General features: G+C 31.1%; 1 protein-coding gene across 27 annotated transcripts in view; it reads right to left on the bottom strand.

Moving 5' to 3' along the window:
- Nucleotides 1-12,975, bottom strand: part of LOC106052056 (centrosome and spindle pole associated protein 1-like) — an 88,446-nt gene extending 75,471 nt beyond the window's left edge. For 17 of the 27 annotated variants that reach the window (XM_056029371.1, XM_056029378.1, XM_056029381.1 and 14 more), the window contains exons 1-5: nt 12,819-12,974; nt 9,485-9,626; nt 6,727-6,783; nt 1,308-1,436; nt 360-503 (exon numbers count right to left, since the gene is read on the bottom strand). In XM_056029371.1, the coding sequence (XP_055885346.1) occupies nt 360-503; nt 1,308-1,436; nt 6,727-6,783; nt 9,485-9,568 (414 nt within the window). In that variant the 5' untranslated portion in view covers nt 9,569-9,626; nt 12,819-12,974. The other 10 variants (XM_056029393.1, XM_056029368.1, XM_056029379.1 and 7 more) reach the window with 10 other exon arrangements.
- Between the last annotated feature and the right edge of the window lie 219 nt (nt 12,976-13,194).

The raw sequence follows: 13,194 nt of genomic DNA, 5'->3' as shown, positions 1-13,194 counted from the left end.
AGTACACATTGCTTAGTTCTTTGTTCATCTGTTATTACAGTTTACGCTGGATCATGGTGAAAACAAGAAATACTATTTTCGATAAACCTCTCCGAATTACTTTTATACCCATGGTGCAACAGATTCAAAGCTTAAAGGTAAGAGAGAGCATAGAAATAAAAAGCGTCAAGTTCAAGTTCTTGTTTTTCTCTAATATTGTTACAATGGAAATGATATTTTGAATAAATAGGTCTAGCTTTAAATATATCTAAATAAGGTATTTAATATTATATCAAACTATTACTAGTATAATAAACTCAAGTTTTTATCCCCTTGAAAGAACCTAATTCTTTGTGATAAGGTTTGCCATCATTTCTTACCATTCCATGATGGCGCCGCCATAGCTCTTCATATTCGGCACGCTCCTTTTCTTTTTGGACATCCAAGATAAGGGCATCAGTGTCCAGAAGGCCCCTGGGTGACAATTTGACAGGGGACCCCCATCTCTGGCGGTTGCTAGATGGCTAAACCACAAAAATATGCAAATGAATATGCAAATGGTATGCTCCTAGACAGATTAGAATCTGAAAGTCTAGGGTTAAAGAAGACTTAAAACTATGTTTAAAATAAAACTGATAATTCTTTGACTCTGACCTATACTACCTTAAAATAGTTAACACCATCTGTGATCATAAGAAAGTGTTTAAAACACATTTCTTACAGCATAACAAGAAAAATAAGTGGTGAACAGACATCCTTGGCAGTTAGAGCAATATTACTGATTCGTAGCATTAGTAGCAATTTATTACATTATACAAAGACCTCCAAAGAACTTTAAAAAAATACTACATTTATATTAATAGCATCAAACATGATTAAAATACTGAATGTTAAAAGTGTGCTTTGGTTACAGTATTGGTTGTATAAGTTTGCATCTTGTGAATATTAATAACAAGCCTCTCACCAGTTATAACAAAACAGGAAATGGTAGACACAGTTTAACAGTGAGTTTACTTTGTCAACATAGAGGCAAAGGTTCAATTGTCTGAATTGTATGTTTTCATTTTAAGTCTTCACTGGCTCACATCCTACTGATGAGTCCAGTAATAATAAGTATTGTGTATAACAACTTTAGACAAACCAAACTAGTCTGAGACATAGGAGGATAAAACTGCAACAAGTAATATCAGCAATACATTTGACAATAACAATATCGATTTAAAAAATATAGACAATACATATTCCTAAATACATATTCCACTCTAAACTCCTTTTTATCAATGGTCCTCAATACTGAACTAAGTACCTCACTATTGATCTACATGTACCTCAATGTATTTGCCCTTCAAATCATGCCATAGCTGCTTATAGTTCTCCTTCTCAGTCTCTCTGGTAGACTCAATGTCAACGGGAGGGCCCCATTTGCGTCTCCCTTTGGCCCCTTGGTGCATGGGTTCCTGCTCCATCACGATAAACAATTTTTAACAATCTTTTTGTATCTTATTTTCGGTTTTAAGTCATAATCATTGAAAGAAAAGTAAAAAAAAAGGGCGGTAACAAAAAATAGAAAACAATGGTTACTATTTTGTAGGAAGCAGATAGCATAATTCTGGAAGAAAAAAAAAAGAAAAAGCAGGCGGAGAAGAGTTCTAAGTTTATAGAATTAAACGTTGCACTAGTTTTTTTTTACAAAATGTTTTCATTTGGTGTATGCTAAATTACACTAAATATTAGTGATGATTAGTAAAATATTTTTTAAAAAGTGAAAAAAAAAAACAACTAACAATGAAATAATATATGTATATAAAATACGACAATAAGATTCATAGTACTGCTAGTTGTACAAAATATATTTTTCTACCCATAAACCCACAAATCCAAATCAGCACTACAGAGGACATAACTTTCTGGAAATGAGGATGACAAGGCAATGCTAACAAGAGACAAAAAAAAATGACAGAATTCATTCTAGATCGTTGTAAACATTGCTAAACAAAAATTCTTTAACCTCCTTTTTCCATTTGTCAAATTTTTTAGTACAGAAATTATTCTCCTTTAGGTGTTATTAAAATAAACTTTTGTGTTGATAAACACTTGAAAATTCCTTGTCTATTTTGTATTTAACACAATGGCAAGGACAAAAACAAGAATCCTAGTTTTTCATCTTTCTCTACTATCTTTTCTCCACGCACCACATAAGAGGAAATCTTTTCTCAATGAAAGCAGGAAATACATTTGTAACTATTTCTCATCTAATAATTCAAAATTGAATCTGATCATGACAAATTCAAGGAAGGGTCTCAAAAAAATTAGTTGGTTGGAGGGAATAAGCCTGTGTAGAGAAAGGTTCAAAGAGGATCAAGAGAAAACAAGAAAAGTTATTTTGGCTGGCAGCACGGAAAACCAACTCCTAGATACCCCCTCCCCCCACACTGGTCCACAAATGAGATTGGACCAAAAGCGCTCTGAGCATGCTATAAGCATGAAAGTAGCACTATATAAAAGCTATAATAATAATAATAATAATTATGATGTCATTGTGTTTTAAAATTAAATTCTTTTCGAAATTCATTCATTTAATAATGTAGACAATGATAAGTGAGTGTTTCGTTCTTAATGGGGTTTTTAGTACTTTATACATACAAAATATTTGAAGACAAGAGCTAAAGAATTTCTCACATGCTAAAATCTGCAGAGCATAATTCAAAAGTAAACATCTGATTCAATCAATTGCAATCATTTCATAAGCAGTTTAGTAGTTATGTGTGATAAGCCAGATAAAAATACTTTTAAAAATATTTGAACTATGCAAAATCAGACTTAAGTCTACATTGTAAGAAAAGAAAAATCAGCTGCTAATTTGAAATGTTAAAGAAAATTTTTACTACAGTTAGTTACACATTACAATTACTAATGAACACTATATATGTAATGCATTGGTAGCCTCTTTAAGACTTTAGAACAACAGACTGTGAAATATTTAAACACATTTATTAGCATGCATAATTTTTTAAATAGGCCTACTTGTTCGGGACCAAGCAGAAAAAACAAACATTTATATTTAACATACACATGTAAATATCTATTAAATTTTATCTAGTTTAACATGCAAAATACAAATATAATTTATGATTTTTTTCTATACTTATATCAGATTTTCCTTTCTTTAAAAAAAAAAAAAAATCAGATACATATACCTAAAAAAAAATCATTTTTATAATTCAAAGATTACAAGCATAAATGATTGTCAAAATTGGTTATTATTTGTTTTAAAAAAGAGGAAAAAAAAAGCAGTAATTATAAAGTATTATATCAGACAAACAAACATTAAAAAAATAAAATAATACATAAACTAAGACATATTTAGATTTCTAGTAAAGTAGGAATCTAAAATTATAATAATCACATGCAAAAAGAAAATAATAATAGCAATAATAAAATAAATCATATGAAATTATTCAATCAATTTTTTTTAAAACATGTATATTATAAAACTTGAGCTTTAAACTTTATAATTAGAAATGATAATTCCATTGTACTTTGCGTAATATTGACTATTTCAAATATAAAAGAAATAGTTCATAGGTCTAAACAAAACTATGTCAACTAAATAAATAACAAAAATAATGTTAATAACAAAGCAAAAAGTATTGTTATATTAATGGACATATAAATGGAAATATAAAAAGAATAGAATAATCTAGTTGAATTTACAACATTAGTTTCAAGTCATCAGTTTTAGTATTATTTTACTTCAGTTCATAGATTAATTATTTTAAAGAAAATTAAAGCCAGATTCATTAAAATTCTACATTAAATTTTTAGTACAACAAACTTCTCTCAAATGTAAATAGGAATGCAATATAAACCGAAGCAGGACGTTTTGGCGCCGCCGTTTTGGCGACGCCGTTTTGGCCCCGCCGTTTTGGCGCGAAGGTCGTTTTGGCGCCAGCCGTTTTGGCGACGGGACGTTTTGGCGCGATATACATTATGTACGTTTATTGTATTATTTCTTTTAAAAGAATTATTCATATCTATGTTTTGCATGAGTGTTTGTGTTAAGACATATTTTTCACGTACTAAATGTAAATGTGTGTTTGTTTTTCACATCATTTTCTTTAATAAACATTTTGGCTTGTGTATGTGTGTTTATTAAGAAGCACATTTTTATTTTCAAAAAAGTTTTTTAAGATATTACTTTAAAATTAAAAACAAATATCGCGTTAGAGAGGGGAGGGGTGGAGGAAAGAGTATATACAAGGAGTGAAATGTGAGCAGAAGAGAGGGGGCGGGATAGGCGTCACATGTAATGAACATTCCCAAGGAGATGATCGCCAGACGCATGACGCCAACGACCAGTGCTCGGTGCTGGTCTTGTCTTCATTTATTTAACTCTTCCTGCGTCAATGCGAGATGTGCCACTCAAATCACCCCTACCCAATTTCTCAAAATATATCTTTTCACGTTAGAGTTTGTACTGATCACATTCCGTGTCTTGATCTTTACTATGTGTGGAGTTATTGTCATCATTCAGCGTAATAGAGCTTTAGATGTTAACATGGTTTTTGTTACATTAAAGTGTGACACTTAGCTAGTTCGTATATTACACTAATGTCAAATAAAAAAAATCTTTTGGAAAGAAATTCAAAAATGTCATCCAGTGCGATTAGCAGAACTCAAATATAGCATGTCATTACCATTCAGGTATCTGACTTATTATAGGCCAATATTCATGAAATAAGCAAAACCTTTATAATTAAAAAAAAAAACAATTCGCTGAACGGTGTTAGAATTCATACTATACATACAATATTATGGTTGAGTGAAATAAACATTGTTATAAAAGCTACGTACTTATTAAATTATCGTCAAATGATAACTCGCGCCAAAACGTCCCGTCGCCAAAACGGCTAGCGCCAAAACGTCCCGTCGCCAAAACGGCGGGGCCAAAACGGCGTCGCCAAAACGGCGGCGCCAAAACGTCACGTACCGAATATAAACACAATCTTTTTTTGGTGAGTTCAATGGAAGATGAAGTAACAGAGGACCCAAGGAAAAATATTGAAGAACAGACCAGATGTCAGCCTGATTTCACTTTCATAGAGATAGCTGGGGAACTTACAAAAGTTGAGGGCACGCATTTGATTTTAGATCCATAGTAAAGCTATCAACAAAGATGGCGAAAAAAACAAAACATAATAGACTCCAAAAGGGCTTTGTCTGCCTTGAATGTGTAAAAATATGTAGATCAAAGCTGAGTATTCAAAGCCTAATGAAGTACTGCATTCTTTCTTAATCTTCTATTATGAAAATAAGCCTTTATTATTATATAAACCATGGCGACTGAGAATGGTTCAGTTAGGTTTTTAAAAAATTGATTATTACAAATAACTATATGGATAAACAACTATGTCTAAATATTTTAGAAAAAAAAATTGAAAAACAAGTTATAGATATAAACACTAGTTATTTTGCAGAGAAATGAAAAACTTAGAAAAGGTCAACTGTAACAGAAGCTCTAGTCATATTATACATTATAAAAGCAAATGAAGTTATTATTTAGAAAAACAAATTAGGTGTCTAAAATTATGACTTAGCATTAACACATATCATGGTAGTTAAGTCAAAAAAAAATACTTGTATGAAGTCATTACCTTCAAATAAAGACAAACTCAAGTCAGTGGTGCTTACTGTTTTGAGAAAAGTATAATTACTCTACAGTGGCAGTGCCAAAACTTTCCTGGTAAAACTTTGAAATGTGATAAGTTGTAGACATAAAAGTATTATTGATATAACCAAAGTTTAGTAGCGATTCAATTGACTGTTACAAGTTTACTACCATATATTCGCATACTACGTGTATAATGTGCAAATGAAATATACATCTAACAATTTAAAAAATAAGTAAAAACAAAATCATACAACCCACACCCTTATACATTCTTTATGTGCAAAGCATAAACTACCGGTACATAAAGTACTACCAGTACTACCATAGGTACTATTTGTTTTCTTGAGGTTTATAATGAGATGTTCATAAAGCTTTCCAGTGTACATTTCACAACCACATAATGAACTATAGGAGGTACAAAGACCCACTGGTATGCCCATAGTTTCTGTTATGCAGTGTTTATGAGTAAAAAACAAAATTGTTAACCCTGCACCTTTCTTTTGTGCAGGTTATAAGTGTGAAAATATGAAGAGTAAATAGAGACAAACTTTAAATATTTTGCACGGAAGAAAGGCAATTAAGATTATAGCTATAATAAATAAAAAAAAGCATACTTTAAAAATAAAAAATTTCAAAATTAATTTCTGATTTAAAAAAAAAATAGCATTAAATTTTCAATACAAATAGAAACAATATGAGCAAGATATATATAAAAAAAAAGCATGCATGCAAAATACAATAAGAAAGATTATATTTCATGATGGATATTGAATTTTAGAATAGATTTAAAAGTCAGGTTTTAGATGGAACAAAAATACATATTTTTATATTTTTTTTCACTGAACATTAAGCTCAAAACTTTTAAAATATTCTCTTACATATGCATATTTTCTACATATCTTCGTTGATAACCAGCCAATAAAAAAAAATCTCAATCAGAAATCAACTTTAAAGAAACAAAAAAAAAAAAAATTAAAATTCATTCTTTTGCTTTACATAAATTTGTAAAAAAAAAACAAAAAAAAAAAAACTAAATAACAGAATTCTTTGTAACAAATGAACAGTCTAATTCTTACTAGTCTATTGGTGCAGTATGTCCGTGGCCTTGAGTTATCTGGCATCCCGTCAGATTTCTCCATAATTTAATGAAAACTTATATTCAGTTTGAAAAGCTATGGCTTCATTCTTTCAGTTTTCAGTCTCTTTTAATTGTTGTTGTTTTATGACAAGATAAAATAGAAGCTGAATTTTTTTACTTATTTTTAGAATCTATTGTTTCATTTCGGTATTGGGCCCTAAGAATTTCTTAAACAGTAGAAAATATTTGCTATGAAGAATGTTTGCTTATAACACAAATATCTAACAGTCATGTCCCAAGTAGAATAAAAGTATATATGCAGAAGTAGGTATATGAGGGAACAATTAATTTTAACTAAAATATTTTAATAAGTAAGTAACATTTAAGACAAGAGAGAAGAGAAAATGTACAAAAATAAAAACAACACAACAATATTGTGTAGCAATGTACTCTTATGTCTTTGTTTAAATACAGTTAACTCTTTCTCTCCTAACTGATGTGGTCAACGTTGATTTGACCACATTAAATTAGTTTTCGGCTTTATAAGCTTTAATTTGTGTGATATAAAAAGAGCATGCATTCTTCTATAATTATATACCTAATATAACATTTTCTGATTACCTTCAAAAAAGTTATTGAAGTTTAATCATAACAGGGTAGTGAAACACAAATGAGCAAAATTAATCATTCCATCGGAATGTGGAAGATAATTATGGAGAGAAAGAGTTAAGGTGAACTTAGGAAATTTAAATTTTATAGAAATATATATGTAGCAGTTAGTTTACAGCAAATGTTTCAGCTTTGCTAGAGATTGTTATTCTGTCCTCAAAGGGAAGTAATTAATTTCATATAAATCTGCTTTAATAGATTTTACTTATTGTAATTTTAATATCTAAGCGAAAAAAACATGCAAATTCATTCACACAATTTCAACAAGCGAAAAATAAATGGTTTCTGACAAAGTTATAGTCTATGCAAGATGTTAATTGTCAGTTGTTAGTACAAAAAATTATGCGTAGGGGTCAGGGTCAAATGGGTTAATGCTAAAAAATGATGTGCATCTTTAAGCAAAGCAATTGCGTAGGGGTCAGGGTCAAATGGGTTAATGCTAAAAAATGATGTGCCTCTTTAAGCAAAGCAATAACGTAGGGGTCATGGTCAAATGGGTTAATGCTAAAAAATGATGTGTCTCTTTAAGCAAAGCAATAGCGTAGGGGTCAGAGTCAAATGGGTTAATGCTAAAAAATGATGTGCCTCTTTAAGCAAAGCAATAGCGTAGGGGTCAGGGTCAAATGGGTTAATGCTAAAAAATGATGTGCCTCTTTAAGCAAAGCAATAGCGTAGGGGTCAGGGTCAAATGGGTTAATGCTAAAAAATGATGTGCCTCTTTAAGCAAAGCAATAGCGTAGGGGTCAGAGTCAAATGGGTTAATGCTAAAAAATGATGTGCCTCTTTAAGCCAAGAAATTTAAGTCACTAATAGTTTGTAGTCTAGAAATGAACACAAACCAGTTACAACTACTGATACTGATATATGTCAGCTAAAATAAAAACTTTATACAGTTGAGCATACATAGGACAAATAAAGTGTAGAGTAAAATCTCATAAGGATAATTGATTTCATCATCACTACTGGCTACCAGACAATTAATGAATTCTGTGCTGTGCACAAGTAGCATACCATCATGCACCCTTAAAAATATTTTAACATTTTAAAGCATAGCCCTTTTATTACTCTTGATAAAATAAACTAAAACTACTGAGAAAGGGACTGTGAATATATCAAAGTTTATTGAATTTCCCATTTTCTAGCTATTCAGAAACATATTTTGAATCAAATGAAATGAAAGTTGCCTTGACATAAGTTGTATCAATGTTCAACTGTAATTTTTAATTTAATTTAATTTTTAATTTACATAAAGTTAAAAGATCTGTTAAAGCATTGAAGATCTGTTAAAAACAATGTTTTATGAAAAGCTGGTTAAAACGTGGATAATCTTTAAACACTGACAAATTTTTACCTAAATAATTTATAATGAATTTAATTTACTGTCAGAGGTAGAAGTTTTTAGTTTTAATTATAACTTTATTGTATGGAAATAATTGTATATCTGGAGATTCATATTTTTGTTAAATATATAACAAATGATTATGAAAGAAAGTACAGTTGACCCTTGATAGTGACCGGGATAGTGATAGAATTATTGTAAAAAAGTTGGATTACCAAAGGTTATACATACTTCAAAGAGTTTAGCCATATATATGCAAAGAAAATTATATTTATTATGTACAGTAATAAGGCAGGGGGGCTGAGTGGTAAAAGCTTAGCGTCTAAGCCTAGAAGTCTCAGGTTCAAATTCTGGTGAAAAGTGGTATTTTTAATTTTGGGGTCTTTAGGGTGCTTCTGAGCATACCCAGCTCTAAAGGGTACATTAGTTGGAGAAAAGTAAAGGTAGTTGGTTCGTTGTGCTGACAACATGACACCCTGGCTAACCATGGGCCACAGAAACTGATGAACTTTGCATCATCTGCCCTATAGATCATTAGGTCTAAAAATGGTAAAGTAAAACAAAATGAAAGTTCCTATATACACATACACACACGTATTGCTAAGCACGATGAATTTACACCATTTGAAAAACATGCACCTGAATTAAAAAACAGAAATTGTTTATGTACGCTTATTTAAAATAAATTTCTATTTTAACATAAAGAAATCAAGGGGAAGCATTATAGGCTACAAATACATCAACTTACTTTATTCAGAGTCAGTCTTTCATTGGCTAGTTTTGCTTTCTGTTGCTTTATGAAACTGTCAAGGTCAACATCAACTGCTGTCATTCTGTTTCTTTGGTCGTAAAAACAAACCCCTAAATCCTGTCTACATTTTGCCCAATATCTGTAATATACACACACAAAAAGTATTTTAACCTTAGGCTTTAATCTTACATATTGGGTCAAAAAAATTGCAACCTCCACCGCTCTCTATGATTTGAAGTGTTATTTATTGGCAGATCGTAAGCCCCTTTGTAAAGACTTGGCTCCTTCTCTAATCTTATCTTCTTCTTATCTTATATAATACAGACGTTACTTCAAAAAAGAAGATGATTACGTCCTACGCGTCATGCATTTAGTCATGCATATTAACCAATGACTTAAACTCTGCCAAGTCACTGGTTTTCCTGGCTAGCTCAGGCAACCCATTCCATGCTCTAATAGCACTAGGGAAGAAGGAGTATTTGTACAAATTTGTCCTAGCATATGGGACGAGGAATGTGCCTTTATCTTTGTGTCTTTCAGAGTATTTTATTAAATTTTGTTTTTGTATTTGAAGATTATGGTTCAGTGTTTTATGTATTATTGCTACTTTACTTTTGAGCCTTCTGTCCTGAAGGCTTTCTAAATTTAGTGATTTTACTAAAGGTGTTACTCTAGTCAAATGTGAATATTCGTTTGTTATGAATCGCACTGCTCTATTTTGTGTCTGTTCTAGTTTCTTAATGTTTTCTTGAGTTGAGGGGTCCCAAACAGAGGATGCATATTCTATTATTGGCCTAACCAAGGTTAAATAACATTTTAGTTTTATGTTCTTATTTGATTTATAGAAATTTCTTTTAATAAATCCTAATGCTTTGTTTGATTTTTTTGTAGTTTCATCAATATGTGGATTCCATGACAGTTTTTCATTTATTATAACACCTAGGTATTTTGCGTTTTTAGTCTGTGTACTGGTTTGCCATGAATAAGATAAGTGGAATTACTTTGTTTTAGTTTTTTTTGTTACTCTTAACAACTGACATTTTTCTGGGTGGAAAGACATGCTCCAATTTGATTCCCATTTCTGTAATTCATCTAATTCTCTTTGTAAAATATCTGTGTCTTGTGTTGTTTTTATTGTTCTATATATTATGCAATCGTCTGCAAATAATCTGACTTTTGTTCCTGAAGTAATGCAATTTGGTAAATCATTTATGTAAATTAAAAATAGTAGTGGACCCAAGACTGTTCCTTGAGGTACACCTGAGTTTACTGTTATCGGTGTTGATTTAGAGCCATTTATTATTACAGTTTGTTCTCTCCCTATCAGAAAGTCTTTAATCCACTGATGCAGTGGACCATTAATGCCGAAATATTTTAATTTTTTAAGCAAACTATGGTGGTGAACTTTGTCAAAAGCCTTAGAAAAATCTAGTAAGATAGCATCTATTTGTTCACTATTATCTAAACCTTTTGAAAAATCATCAATTAGTCCTATTAGTTGTGTTTCACATGATCTATATTTCCTAAAGCCATGTTGGTATGGTGTGAGGACATTATGTTTGTCTAAGGGGTTTATGATGTTGCTACATATTATGTGTTCTAGGATTTTACATGTGATGCTGGTAAGTGATACTGGTCTGTAGTTTCCTGGGTCAGATTTTTCTCCTTTTTTAAATAGGGGGGTGACATTAGCTTCTTTCCAGTCTTTTGGTACTCTGCCCTGGTTTGTCAAAAGCCTTAGAAAAATCTAATATAAGGTTATAGCCAAACTTTTTGGATTACACAGTGGGATGCACTGGAAAGTCCAAGGGGAGCAAAGGTATTTGAAATAAGGAGAAAAAAGTATTAACATCAGTGCTTTTTTGGTGACGGAATGCACCGATACGGCGTACCTGCACCTTTTTCAATGTGGGGAAAAAATTATTACTTCTCTTGTAATTTTAACGTTTATTATGAATTTATTAGTAGTTGAAAGTTAGGGAATCCATCACTGAGTACCGGCACCTTTTTCTTTTACAAAAAAAAAAGCATTGATTATAATTGTTCTTTTGTTGGTGGTACTTCATAATAATAACTGTATATTAAGACATAATAAAGATATACGTTAAGGTCTGATTCCTTTAGGATGTAAGCATAAAAAAAGAAAACAAAAAAACATGCTGTCTGGTAGTGTGGTAAGTGCCTATCTATATATATAATTCTCTTCTTCGCTCAACAGTTTGGACGAGCAAGAAGTAAAGGAAAGATCACTCTCTTATTTCTGCGGATAGTCACCCCATGAAAAAATAAGAGGGAGGGGGGGGGGGGGAAGTGGGTATTCACATCGCTACGGATGGTTGCGCGCTGGACTGTCAAACCCTGCCCACTCTCATCCCCATTCGTCCTGCGGGAGGTTTAGACTAAGAAGTAAACTATCTTCAACTCTAAAGGAACATCCGAAACATGTAAAACATTTTTCAAACAAACATTTTACAAACACTAAATAGCAGCACTGGACTTAACCATTGTGACCAAGAAGTCATGGAAAGAGAACAAGTAATCTACTATGTATATTCACCCGTCACTAAATAGAAGGGCATTGTGGGGGCTTATGCGAAACAGATTTCCCGGGACCAAGTTTGGGTAGGGAAGCAGTCAATAAGTGAAATTTAAGAGTTTGTATTAGAAAATAAATTCGGCTATGCATTTTATTCATTCTTTACTACGTACAGAATTACTTTACGAGCCTAAGTATAAAAAAGTGTTGGCAATCAAAGCAACTAATCTATTTTTATTGACCAATAGGCTAGTTGATGAGTTTATATATTATTATATACTTTCATTTTTTTCCTAGATTTAACCATTAGGAAGTTAAAAATTAAAAACTGAAAAAATGCGCCAACGTGTGTGCGCAATTGATGATTTACTAGTTTTACTAGTAACGTTAGTAAAGTAGTATCATCAAGTTGATCAAGACTCAAGACGTAAAGTCTTGAGTCAAGTATATAAGTAATGAAGTATTGAAGTATCTAAAATTCTAAAACTAGAATCTAGACCTAGATCAGTAGATCTAGATAATAGATTACTGATTAGTTAGACTGATTCAGATTAGTACTATTTTTTATTACTAATAATATGTTAATTAAATTAATTTAATAATTATAAATAATAATATAGTATTTATTATTATTTAAGTATATAGATCTAGATAAATGTACTAAAAGTAAAACATAAACTAAAATATCAATTTAACAAATACAAATGTAGATCTACATCTGTGAAGATCTAAGTTTTAAAAATTATAATTTTTTAGAAGCCTTTTAATGATTAATGTTAACATAAATTAACTCACTGTGTGTATTTGGCTTCTCTTGACAACAAAAATGTCGGAATTCGGCAAGTAAGCGCATGCGTGTCTTAACCCAACTAGATCAAGTCATTTAAAATTACTATTTCGTTACCAAAACAAATTTTGAATAGATAACTAAGAACTAGATCTATATTGTTTTCAAATTATAACATTCAAAATTATCTCAGAATTTACATATTGATCATATTCCATTCGTTATTTAATTTTACTGAAATGTCTCTAGATTTGTTAATGTATGAATGACTATTCCTATAATAAACTTAGTCTAGATCTATATGTTTACCCAGTTTCATCTGGTCAGTTTAGTTTCGCAATCAACAGTCGTGGTGTAGTAACCATGGCGCGAAGTGGTTCATTA

Source organism: Biomphalaria glabrata, chromosome 5, assembly GCF_947242115.1.
Source record: "Biomphalaria glabrata chromosome 5, xgBioGlab47.1, whole genome shotgun sequence".
NCBI lineage: Eukaryota > Metazoa > Mollusca > Gastropoda > Planorbidae > Biomphalaria > Biomphalaria glabrata.
The sequence above is the reverse complement of the archived record's forward strand: the minus strand, read 5'-3'. Positions and strand labels throughout refer to the sequence as shown.